Genomic DNA, 12500 nt, shown 5'->3' on the forward strand with positions numbered 1-12500 from the left:
AACTCCTGGGAGTCAGAACTCCTGGGGTATTGTTGATGATTGATCCTGGGGGAGAGGATACCCGATCACTCTTTATTGATCCTACTGGTTCCTGAACTCTCTTCCCCCCCCCCCCCCCCCCCCCTCCAGGCCAGGATAGCGTTCCTCCAGGGAGAGAGGAAGGGTCAGGAGAACTTGAAGAACGACCTCGTCCGAAGAATCAAGATGTTGGAATATGCCCTGAAGCAGGAGCGGTAAGAAGTTCCTCCTCCTCCCTCCACGGTACTACTGCAGTACTACTACAGGACTCATAATACTACTATAGTACTACTGAAGTAGTTCTAAACAGAACTACAAAGTACAGAACTACAAACTACTAAGTACAGATGAAGAAATAAGCAGTACTACTTAAATTTACTAATGCAGTACTATGCGGTTCTACTACAGTAGTACTAACGTACAACTACCGTACTACGCGCTGCTGCCTCCTCTTCTCTTTTACTCACAATGTTTTTCTCCTCAGAGCGAAGTACCACAAGTTAAAATACGGAACTGAGCTGAACCAAGGAGAGGTGAAGCCTCCAAGCTTTGAAACAGGTACTGCTATACTGGATGATACTTAAGTACACCGAAATACTGCTATAGTACACATACATACTGCTGTACTACACCTAAATACTATTATAGTACACATACATACTGCTGTACTACACCTCAATACTACTTTAGTACACATACATACTGCTGTACTACACCTCAATGCTACTGTAGTACACATACTGCTATACTACACCTCAATACTACTATACTACACAATCATACTGTTATACTACTCGTTAATACTGCTATAGTACACATAAATACTGCTATACTACACCTAAATGCTACTATACTACACATAAATACTGTTATACTACACCTTAATACTGATATAATACACATAATTACTACTATTCTACACCTAAATACTACTATCCTACACATACATACTGCTGTACTACAACTCAATACTACTTTACTTCACATAAATACTGTTTTGCCACACCTTAATACTGCTATATTACACCTCAATACTACTATACTTCACATAAATACTGTTATGCCACACCTTAATACTGCTATATTACACCTCAATACTACTATACTACACACAAATACTGCTAAATGTATAATGTGTGCCTTGTGTTTTCCAGATGAAACCAAAGAAGCAGAAGTCACGTCTCCGCCAAACTGTCAACTGACCTGGAAACAAGGACGACAGCTGCTCAGACAGTAAGATACACACTATAGTACACACTACACACACTGCCCCTCAGACAGTAAGATACACACTCTGTAGTACACACTACACACACTGCCCCTCAGACAGTAAGATACACACTCTGTAGTACACACTACACACACTGCCCCTCAGACAGTAAGATACACACTCTGTAGTACACACTACACACACTGCCCCTCAGACAGTAAGATACACACTCTGTAGTACACACTACACACACTGCCCCTCAGACAGTAAGATACACACTCTGTAGTACACACTACACACACTGCCCCGAAGACGTCGAGATTCACACTGTATGTTAATAATGTGTGTATAATGTATAGATTGTGTATTAATGTATATATTGTGTATATTATAATACTCCAGGTACCTGCAGGAGGTGGGCTACACAGTCACCAACATGGAGGTGTATAATGTGTATAATGTGTGTACTGTGTACTCCAGGTACCTGCAGGAGGTGGGCTACACAGACACCATCCTGGACGTGCGGTCGCAGAGGGTGCGCTCCCTGCTGGGTCTAGCCGGCTCGGAGCACAACGGCTCCCTGGAAAACAAGAACCTGGAGCACATCCTCAACGGAACGGAGTCCCCCGGCAAGAGGAGGGAGCAGGACGCCAAGAGGTCAGTGGGGCCGATCAGAGTACTGGTACTCGCAGCACGAGTACTGGTACTCAGAGCAGGACACCAAGAGGTCAGTGGGACAGCTCAGAGCACGAGTACTCAGAGCACGAGTACTGGTACTCAGAGCACGAGTACTAGTACTCATAGCAGGACACCAAGAGGTCAGTGGGACAGCTCGAGTACTCAGAGCACGAGTACTCAGAGCACGAGTACTGGTACTCAGAGCACGAGTACTCAGAGCACGAGTACTGGTGCTCAGAGCACGAGTACTCAGAGCACGAGTATTAGTACTCGGAGCACGAGTACTCAGAGTACTAGTACTCAGAGCAGGAGTACTGGTACTCAGAGCACGAGTACTGGTACTCAGAGCAGGACTACTGGTACTCAGAGCAGTAGTACTGGTACTCAGAGCAGTAGTACGAGTAGTTAGAGAAGTAGTACTGGTACTTAGAGCAGTAGTACAAGTACTCAGAGCAGTAGTAGTAATATTCAGGGGTCCGTCGTACTAATACTCAGATAGGTTAGGATCAGAACCAGAGTAACCCTGATGATGAAGATGATGGTGATGATGGTGGTGGTGGTGATGATGATGATGATGATGGTGATGCAGGAGTCCCGGGGACGTCCTGGAGACGTTTAACTTCCTGGAGAACACGGAGGACAGTGATGAGGAGGAGGAGGAAGAGGAGGGCGACATGCTGGACCACATCAACACGCACACGGCGCAGCGCAAGAAACACAAGAACAAGGTACACACACACACCACACCACACCACACACACACACACACACACACACACACACACACACACACACACACACACACAGTGTTTATATATAACAAAAGTACAAAGATAGTATTCAGTTAAACAGAATACTATAATGAGGTACTATAAACAGGTATGAGAAGAGTATACATACCTTTTTAGCAATTAGCATTGTATGCTACTTATGCTAAGGTAGCTCCATGATATACCGGTAGCATAATCTGCCTGTCGCGGCGCCGTGTACAGGTGGCTAACGAGGGGCTAGCGTCGGAGCTCGCGGAGGACGCGGACACGGAGGAGGCGCTGAAGGAGTTCGACTTCCTGGTGACGGCGGAGGACGGCGAGGGCGCCGGGGAAGCCCGCAGCTCCGGGGACGGCACCGAGTGGGGTGAGGGCTAGCTTAGCCTAGCGTAAGCATAGCCTAGCGCTAGCCTAGCACTGCTCTGCTAGCGTAGCCTAGAGTTTGTCTTCGCCCATTACCCCCTAACAGATCCTTGCCTCCATCGATACGATTGGTCGAAACAAATATGAAGCGCTGGTCGGGTTAGAGCAGGGAGTGAAAGGCTAACTCGAAGAGCAATGCTACCGCTATTCAAGTTAGCCTAGCGGCTGTTGTGTTAGCCTAGCGGCTGTTGTGTTAGCCTAGTGGCTGTTGTGTTAGCCTAGCGCCTGTAGTGTTAGCCTATCGCCTGTTAGGTTAGCCTAGCGCCTCTTGCTTTAGCCTAGCGCCTGTTAGGTTAGCCTAGGGCCTGTTAGCCTAGCCTAGCGCCTGTTAGCTTAGCCTAGCGCCTGTTATGTGAGCCTAGTGCCTGTTGTGTTAGCCTAGCGCCTGTTGTGTTAGCCTAGCGCCTGTTAGCTTAGCCTAGCGGCTGTTAGGTTAGCCAGGTGCCTCTTAGGTTAGCCTAGAATTAGTTAGCTTAGCCGAGTGCTAGCCAGGTTAGCTTAGCAGTGGGCGGGCTAGCGCTGATGGGGTTAGCCCTGTACTGGTCAGCTGGTCGTGGTGGTCCGTGTCATCTTGGGCCTTTTTGTTAATAAAGTTTTATCTTCCCTCTCAGCGGAGCCCCTGCCATACCCTGCCAGCGGGGGGAAGTCCTTCCTGCTGGGCGGCAACGAGGACGTCCTGGAGAACGTGCTCGGACTGGGCGACCTCGCTGACCTCACCGTCGCCAACGACGACCCCGACTACAGCTATGATGTAATGACCACACACATGTACACAATTACTGTGTACGTATGTGTACGTACGTGTACGTACGTGTACGTGTGTGTGTGTGTGTGTTTACGTAGTTCATGTGTGTGTGTGCGTGATGTTGTAGATCCATGTCCGCGCTCCACTGACGCCATTGCGCGTCCTGTTCAATGATGTCATATCCCGTTCAGTGATGTCACTTCCTGTGTGTGTGTGTGTGTGTGTGTGTGTTAGCTGCCGTCCAGTAAGGACTCGTCCTTCCGGAAGACGTGGAGCCCCAAGTACACGCTGCGGAGCCACTTCGACGGGGTGCGGGCGCTGGCCTTCCACCCCGTGGACCCCTGCATGGTCACGGTGTCCGAGGACCAGACGCTGAAGCTCTGGAACCTCACCAAGACCCTCCCCGCCAAGAAGTACGGCCCCCTGGAGCCAGCATGGGGGGGCGGGGGGGCGGGGGGGCTGGGGGTGGGAGTGTCGGTGATCAGGATATTAATGATGGAGGTGGTGGTGGAGATGATGGGGGTGGTGGTGGTGGTGGTGGTGGTGGAGGGTGATGGAGGGGTTAGAGATGGAGATGATGGGGTTGTTGGTGAAGTTGTCCTAACTCGATGTGTTTCTGGTTCTTCTAGAAGTGCCTCTTTCGATGTGGAACCCATCTACACATTCAGAGCCCACATGTAAGACACGCACACACGCACACGCACACACACACACACACACACACACACACACACACACACACACACACACACACACACACACACACACACACACACACACACACCCCTCTTCAGGAATTCACCAAAATCATTCTCTCTCTCTGTCTCCCCCCCTCTCTCTCTCTCTCTCTCTCTCTCTCTCTCTCTCTTCCCCCCCCCCCCCCAGTGGTGCGGTGCTGTGTGTGGCTATGAGCTCCAGTGGAGAGCAGTGTTTCACCGGAGGCATCGACTCCAACATCCACTCGTGGAACATGCCCAGTTCTAACGTGGACCCCTACGACACCTATGGTAGGTCCGACCCCTGACCCCTACTGACCCCTGACCCTATGTCGGTACACATCCGTTTGGCCATGATCGTGACCTCCCGTGGTTTAATTCTGCCCCCGACCAATCAGACCCCAGCGTGCTGGCGGGCTCGTGGGCGGGGCATACGGACGCCGTGTGGGGATTGGCTTACAGCGGCATCAAGAAGCGCCTGCTGTCGTGCTCGGCCGACGGGACGGTGAAGCTGTGGAACCCTCAGGACAAGGGCGGGGCCGTGTGCACCCTGAACGCCGACCGAGGTAGGACCTCGCCACGGTCATGTGACGTCACGTGACGTCACGTGTCGTCACCGGGTGTACCTGTCAGATATAAACATGTCTCCCTGTCATGTCAGGCCTGTCTACCTGACGCGTTTATGTGTGTGTGTGTATCTGTGTGTTGTTGTGTGTGCGTGTGTCTGTGCGCATGTATGTGTGTGTGCGTGTGTGTGTGTGTGTCTCTGTGTGTGTGTGTGTGTGTGTGTGCGTGTATCTGCAGAGCACGGCATTCCGACGTCGGTGGACTTCAACGGCTGTGACCCCGCCCACATGGTGACATCATTCAGCAGCGGGGATGTGGTCCTCTATGACCTGGAGACCTCCCAGCATGCACTGGTGCTGCACGGCCAGGGAGAAAGCAGTACGTACACACACGCACGCAGACACACCCACCCAAGCAGACACGCACTGGAAGCATTTCCCCTCATGTGATTTGCATATGCCCGCCCCCAGCACTGCCAGGAGCCAATCACATCAACAAGGTGGTGAGCCACCCGACGCTCCCCCTCACCATCACCGCCCACGAGGACAGACACATCAAGTTCTACGACAACAAGACAGGTTCGTGGTGCCTGTCTGTCTGTCTGCCTGACTGTCTGCCTGTCTGTCAACCTGTCTGATATACAAAGGTCTGATGTGTGTGTGTGTGTGTGTGTGTGTGTGTGTGTGTGTGTGTGTGTGTGTGTGTGTGTGTGTGTGTGTGTGTGTGTGTGTGTGTGTGTGTGTGTGTGTGTGTGTGTGTGTGTGTGTGTGTGTGTGTGTGTGTGTGCAGGTAAGGTGGTTCATGACATGGTGGCTCACCTGGACGCGGTCACCAGCCTGGCGGTCGACCCGAACGGCATCTACCTGATGTCAGGAAGTAAGTCACGCATCACTTCCTGTGGATAGGTGGGCTACGTCTAACATGATGCTAACTTGTGGCTGGTGAAGAGCTAACATGGTAAAGCAAATGTTTCCCATGAGTAAACATTTGTGTTCGACGCGCAAACGCGCGTCGAACACAGCTCTAACACGTTGCCTAAAATAGATCTAACACAGCGCTAACATGTGGCCATCAAAGAGCTTACACATTGCTTACCCAGAGCTAACACATTGCTAACACAGAACTAACACATTGCTAACACAGAGCTAACACCTGTCTAACAGAGAGCTAACACGTGGCCATCACAGAGCTAACATGTGGCTAATGTGGAGGTGACAGAGCTAACAGGGGGCTACCCTGCAGCTAGCTTGAATCTAGCGTGGAGCTAACAGAGCTACCACGGGGCTACCCCGCAGCTGGCTTGTGGCTAACGTGGGGCTCACTGTGTGCAGGTCACGACTGCTCGGTGCGTCTCTGGAGCGTGGACAGCAAGACGTGCGTCCAGGAGATCACGGCCCACCGGAAGAAGAGCGAGGAGGCCATCTACGACGTGGCCTTCCACCCCAGCAGGGCCTACATCGCCTCCGCCGGCGCCGACGCCCTGGCCCGCGTCTACGTCTAGAGAGGACCGTACACACCCAGACAGACGGACACACACACACACACACAGACACACACACACGTACAGAGACACATATACACATAGACGGACCGACACACACAGACACACACACACAGACAGACGGACCGACACACACACACAGACACGTACAGAGACAGATATACACACACAGACGGACCGAAAGACACACACAGACAGACGGACAGACACACACACACAGACAGACACGTACAGAGACACATATACACATACAGACGGACCGACACACACACACAGACACACACACACACACACAGACAGACGGACAGACACACGTACACACAGAGAGACGGACACATGCACAAACAGAGACAGACACACATACAAACACACACAGACGGTAGGACACACGAACACACAGAGAGAGACAGACAGACACACACAGTGACACATATACAGACACATACAGACGGACAGACGCGCACACACACACAAAGAGGTCGACTAAACGCTAAGAAGTCCGGTTTCACTCAGAGACACGGCCCCCTCCTCCTCCTCCGTTGTTGTGGTTATTATGGTCTGGATGATGGTGGCGTGCCGAGGAACAGGAAGTGGAGCCCGTCCTGGGTCTCCATGGAGACGGCGTCCCACTCGCCCATGTAAAGGAAATCTAGTTTTGTAATTCTTTTGATATGAACGGACCGCCGGCAGTGTAAACACTCAAACCCCCCCCCCCCCCCACCCCACCCCTCCCCGGGGTCACACGGATCAGGACAATCAAACCCACTGGACCCGCTGGCCTCCTACACCCTTGTTTCCGAGCTCCTTGATCCCTTCGCCCTTGTCTCCTAGTTCTGTAGCCCTCTGGTTCCTAGCTGCTGGGGTCATGGATTCTTAGCCCAACTGAGCAGCAGGATGACCTTTGAACCCTGACCCCTTCCTACTAAAGACCCCACCCCAACACACACACACAACACAGAAACACAGACGTGTGACTTTTTAGACGGTTTTATGATTGGTTCTCTGAGCAGGAAACAGGAAGCAGAACCCAGTCCCAACCTTTCGGACTCGCGTATAACTCTGCTCTGATTGGTTGGGACGAATAACTCTTCTTACATCACTAATGATGCCACGGTTCAGGTGATGACATCACGCTGGAGACCCATGACGTCGTGGTTCTGAGCGATGACGTCACAGGTCCCAGGTCAGGATATTACCTTACGGGTCAGGTGATGAAATCATAGTTTGGGGGCGATGTCGCCATTTTTTTTTAATGATGACATCACGGTTCTGAGCGATGGCTTTGCTGTTGGACGGATGACATCACGGTTGGAGCGATGACATCACGGTTGGGATTGGGCAGGATTATTCCACTCGTTTGTTTTTAATGATATTTTATTTTTCTAAGTTAAGGGATTTGTAACGTCCTCACGGACCACGGCAGGAGAGCTCGTCTGGTTTCTGTTGTCCTGTTTTACCTGTCAAGGTGTTTCACCCCTCTGGTGTAATTCAAGGCTTTTGTTTGTGTAATGCATGATTAATACAATAAAGTATTTTTTCTAGTCTTCCAAAAAGAAAAAAAATATCAGTTTGGGAGTTTTGATGAGTTTTGTAAGTTTTTTTGATTTACAAACAGCAGATTTTAAAGATTGTACCACATAGCAAAATACAACTGTTGAAATGTATATAAAATGTCTATAATAAATATTAAATGGTGTACATGTAGACATGAGCAGTGTTTTCCTGAACACATACATTTCCTGATACATTCATCATTTCATACTGCATTCACTCGTAAGCGAAATATAATTCAATGAACTAAAAAGCTAAGATCAACTGAAAGAAGGATTGAGACCCGAGCTCCCCGCTGACACCAGGAAACATCAAACACTAGCAAGTATTTTCCTATAATGTAGCATTTATTTAATACATTTTACGTGCAAGCATTTGTCCTACACTTTGGGTTGCTAGTCGCTTTTGATAGAAACGTATCATTGATAACGTTAATGCAATTTTATCGTGCGTGTGTGTGCGTGTGCGGAGGGGGGGGAGGGAGGCTTTTATTTTTCAAGCAGCTGTCCACCGGATACGCTTCAATGACGTCACGTCTTGTCCGAAGAAGAGGGAAATTTAAAAAGGTCGACATTGTTCCGTCGCTAATAAACACCGAAGGTGGATCGACTCTGAGATGAGCCGAGGAGCGGCTCCCCGCTGAACGTACGTCTCTCCCGCTCTCCCGATCTCTCGGAAACTACAACAATGTCTCCGTGTTTTTGATACGCGTGCTCTCTCTCTCTCTCTCTCTCTCTCTCGCTCGCTCTTTCTCTCTCCCCCCTTCTCTATCTCTCTACAGCAATATGAAGACGATCCGATGTCGCAACACGATTATTCCAGAGGATTGTGAGTTAACTGTAATAAATCGTTAAGAGTCTATATAGACTATGTTAGATATGCATACTGCTCAAAGTTAAGTAGGCCTACTAACTAAAATACTACAACTGTGTGTGTGTGTGTGTGTGTGTGTGTGTGTGTGTGTGTGTGTGTGTGTGTGTGTGTGTGTGTAGGTTGTGTTCTCTGCAGACAGAGGGATGACACTCCAGACAAGTTTGGTGAAAGGGTTTACCTTGAGAAGGAGAAGCTGACCATTCACTACCTGTGTTTGGTAAGGAAACATCAATACATAATCAATACGTCCTCCATGCATCGTCAATACATCATCAATACGTCATCAATACATTATCAATAGTGTGGCAACCCCTTTCGTCGGCGGCGGGGATTCGGGAATTAATGAATGAAGTAGGGTTGCGGTGCAACGGGTTTTATTTTAAGTCCAGTCACAAAAAGGGAAATCATACACAAACTAAGGTTCTTCCGTAATCGGGAATAAGGGTGCGGGACCTCCTGGTCCAGCCCTTCCTCGGGGTCGGCGGGGAAACAACACCGGACGCCTCCGGCTTACTCCTGGGGGGGAGAAACGTTCTGTTTAGTAACGTCGGGTCAACAACACGTCTCTTCCCGGTCAGCCCTCTCTCGCGTCTGCTCCGTCCCCAGCCCTTAAAGCTCCTCTCTCGTCCCCGTCCCCCAGGTGCCCCCAATGTTCTTGATTGCCCGCTTGATGCTCCCTCATAGTGCAGCTGGGTGGAGGGGGAGGTATCTTCCTTCCACCACCCGTCCACGGGGAGGGTGCTGAAGCGGCTGGCCCCTGGCCAAAGGCGTGGGGTTGCCACAATATAATAATCTAAAGATGTGGCATCAATATGTGTTTTGCTAAGACAACCTTTACGAGGCATGAATATGATGGTTGGTGGGTCATATTGTTGTTCTCATTATTGTTGTATGTGTTCTTGTTGTTTGGCTTGTTCTGATTATTGTTGTATGTGTTCTTATTGTTGAAGTTCTTATTATTGGTGAATGTGTTTTTATGGTTCTTTAGGTTGTTGTTATTGCTGCTCTATGTGTTGTTGTGGTTGTTGTTATATTTTCTTATTTTGGTTTTATGTGTTGTTCCTCTTGTGGTTTTTGTTTGTGTTATTGTTTTTTATCTTGTTTGTGTTGCTCGTCTGATTGTTCTTATTGTTTTTGTTTCTGTTCTTGCTATTGTCTTTGATTGTTCTTATTGGTGTTGTTATTGTTTTTTGTTTGTGTACGTTCCTATTTGTGTTGTTCTTATTGTGGTTGCTTTTCGTGTTGTTCTTAACGTTGTTGTTGTTGTTGTTTTTGTGTAGCTGACGGCCAGCGGGGTGTACCAGAGAGGAGAGGAGGACGATGGCGTCTTCGGTTTCCTGGTCGATGACATCATCAAGGAAACCAGACGCTGCTCTCGCCTGGTGGGTAGCTAGCCTAGCTTCACTAGCATCTGTACTTAGCTTAGCACCACTAGCATCTAAAGTTGACCTAGTATCGCTCTGCCTACAGTTAGCCTATCATCACTCTTGCTACAGTTAGCCTAGCATCACTCTGTCTACAGTTAGCCTTGCCTCACTGTGTGTGTGTGTGTGTGTGTGTGTGTGTGTGTGTGTGTGTGTGTGTGTGTGTGTGTGTGTGTGTGTGTGTGTGCAGACGTGCGGGGTGTGTAAGAGGAAGGGTGCTGCAGTGGGATGCTGCGTGGGGAGCTGCAAGAAGAAGGTCCACTTCCCCTGCGGCCCAAACCAGTTCATCTTCCAGTTCAGCGGAGAGTTCATGTCAGTCGCTCGCTCGCTCACTCACTCACTCACTCACTCACTCACTCACTCACTCACTCACTCACTCACTCAGAGTCACTCACTCGCTCACTCACTCACTCACTCACTCACTCACTCACTCACTCACTCAGAGTCACTCACTCGCTCACTCACTCACTCACTCACTCACTCACTCGCTCACTCACTCACTCAGAGTCACTCACTCACTCATAGTCACTCACTCACTCACTCACTCAGAGTCACTCACTCACTCACTCACTCACTCACTCACTCACTCACTCACTCACTCACTCAGAGTCACTCACTCACTCACTCACTCACTCACTCACTCACTCACTCACTCACTCACTCACTCACTCACTCACTCAGAGTCACTCACTCACTCACTCACTCAGAGTCATTCACCGACTGATGATAAACTAATTAGATCCTTTGTGGTATGGTCGTCTCGGGCTAGGTAGGACTCTGAGAGTGGTAAATGTTCAACACCTGGTTTAGTCTAACAGAGACTCGAGGTGAACAGGCTTGTGTTCTGGATGTGGTCCATGAGGCATCTCTTGAACACCAGTAAACAAGCAGTTTATATTGGAAGTGGGCGGAATGGTCAATAGGCCACGCCTTCTAGTTTACCCAAGTAAACCTTTGGTCTGTCTTGGCTTTAGCGGAAATGGCAAAGTGGCCATGTTTGTAGTCTTTAACTTATCTACAAACTCAATAAACCTTATATTGTGTTGTCCATTATGTGGAGAAGAAACCTTTCATAACTCTTGTTGGCTTGAAACATGTCATCAGAAATAGCATAGACTTAAATACTTTAAATCATCACTCACTCGCTAACTCACTCCCTCCCTCACTCAGAGTAACTCACTTATAGTAACTCACTCACTCACTCACTCAGACTCACTCACTCACTCACTCACTCACTCACTCACTCACTCACTCACTCACTCACTCACTCACTCACTCAGAGTCACTCCCTCCCTCACTCACTCACTCACTCCCTCACTCCCTCATTCAGAGTCACTCCCTCCCTCACTCACTCACCCAGTGCCTCCCTCCCTCCCTCACTCACCCAGTGCCTCCCCCCCCCTCACTCACCCAGTGCCTCCCCCTCCCCCTCACCCAGTGCCTCCCCCCCTCACCCAGTGCCTCCCTCCCTCCCTCACTCACCCAGTGCCTCCCCCCCTCACCCAGTGCCTCCCTCCCTCCCTCACTCACCCAGTGCCTCCCCCCCTCACCCAGTGCCTCCCCCCCCCCCTCACTCACCCAGTGCCTCCCTCCCTCCCTCACTCACCCAGTGCCTCCCCCCCCCCTCACTCACCCAGTGCCTCCCCCTCCCCCTCACCCAGTGCCTGCCCCCCCCCTCACTCACCCAGTGCCTCCCCCCCTCACCCAGTGCCTCCCCTCCCCCTCACTCACCCCGTGCCTCCCCCCCCCCCCCCAGGTCCTACTGCGTGGAGCACGGCCCTAAGCAGTCTCTGGGCCCGGGGGCCCTGGAGGTCAGCCTGCCCCAGGCCTGCTCCGTCTGCCTGGACCCCCTCCCCCCGCTGCTGGGCTACTCCGTCCTCAAGTGCCCCTCCTGCCACACCAGCTGGTTCCACAGGGCCTGCATACAGGTACCTGTCTGACCCCACCTCCTGTCTGCCCGCCTGCCTGTCTGCCTGTCTGACCTCACCTCCTGTCTGCCCGCCTGCCTGTCTGCCTGTCTGACCTCA

General features: G+C 50.6%; 2 protein-coding genes across 2 annotated transcripts in view; both read left to right on the forward strand.

Moving 5' to 3' along the window:
* Positions 1-8355, forward strand: part of strn3 (striatin, calmodulin binding protein 3) — a 13111-nt gene extending 4756 nt beyond the window's left edge. Inside the window, exons 2-16 of the mRNA XM_056590707.1 lie at positions 130-233; positions 503-576; positions 1173-1251; positions 1709-1885; positions 2496-2634; positions 2899-3040; positions 3708-3847; positions 4076-4254; positions 4471-4518; positions 4727-4848; positions 4956-5123; positions 5362-5502; positions 5595-5702; positions 5914-6000; positions 6456-8355. Of these exons, the coding sequence (XP_056446682.1) occupies positions 130-233; positions 503-576; positions 1173-1251; positions 1709-1885; positions 2496-2634; positions 2899-3040; positions 3708-3847; positions 4076-4254; positions 4471-4518; positions 4727-4848; positions 4956-5123; positions 5362-5502; positions 5595-5702; positions 5914-6000; positions 6456-6625 (1878 nt within the window). The 3' untranslated portion in view covers positions 6626-8355. The remainder of the gene's footprint in view (positions 1-129; positions 234-502; positions 577-1172; positions 1252-1708; positions 1886-2495; positions 2635-2898; positions 3041-3707; positions 3848-4075; positions 4255-4470; positions 4519-4726; positions 4849-4955; positions 5124-5361; positions 5503-5594; positions 5703-5913; positions 6001-6455) is intronic.
* A 360-nt stretch (positions 8356-8715) lies between these two features.
* g2e3 (G2/M-phase specific E3 ubiquitin protein ligase) overlaps positions 8716-12500 on the forward strand; it is an 11836-nt gene continuing 8051 nt past the window's right edge. The window contains exons 1-6 of the mRNA XM_056589798.1: positions 8716-8821; positions 8958-9004; positions 9169-9266; positions 10330-10431; positions 10664-10785; positions 12230-12401. Coding sequence (XP_056445773.1) covers positions 8962-9004; positions 9169-9266; positions 10330-10431; positions 10664-10785; positions 12230-12401 — 537 coding nt within the window. The 5' untranslated portion in view covers positions 8716-8821; positions 8958-8961. The remainder of the gene's footprint in view (positions 8822-8957; positions 9005-9168; positions 9267-10329; positions 10432-10663; positions 10786-12229; positions 12402-12500) is intronic.

Source organism: Gadus chalcogrammus, chromosome 5 (assembly GCF_026213295.1).
Source record: "Gadus chalcogrammus isolate NIFS_2021 chromosome 5, NIFS_Gcha_1.0, whole genome shotgun sequence".
NCBI lineage: Eukaryota > Metazoa > Chordata > Actinopteri > Gadiformes > Gadidae > Gadus > Gadus chalcogrammus.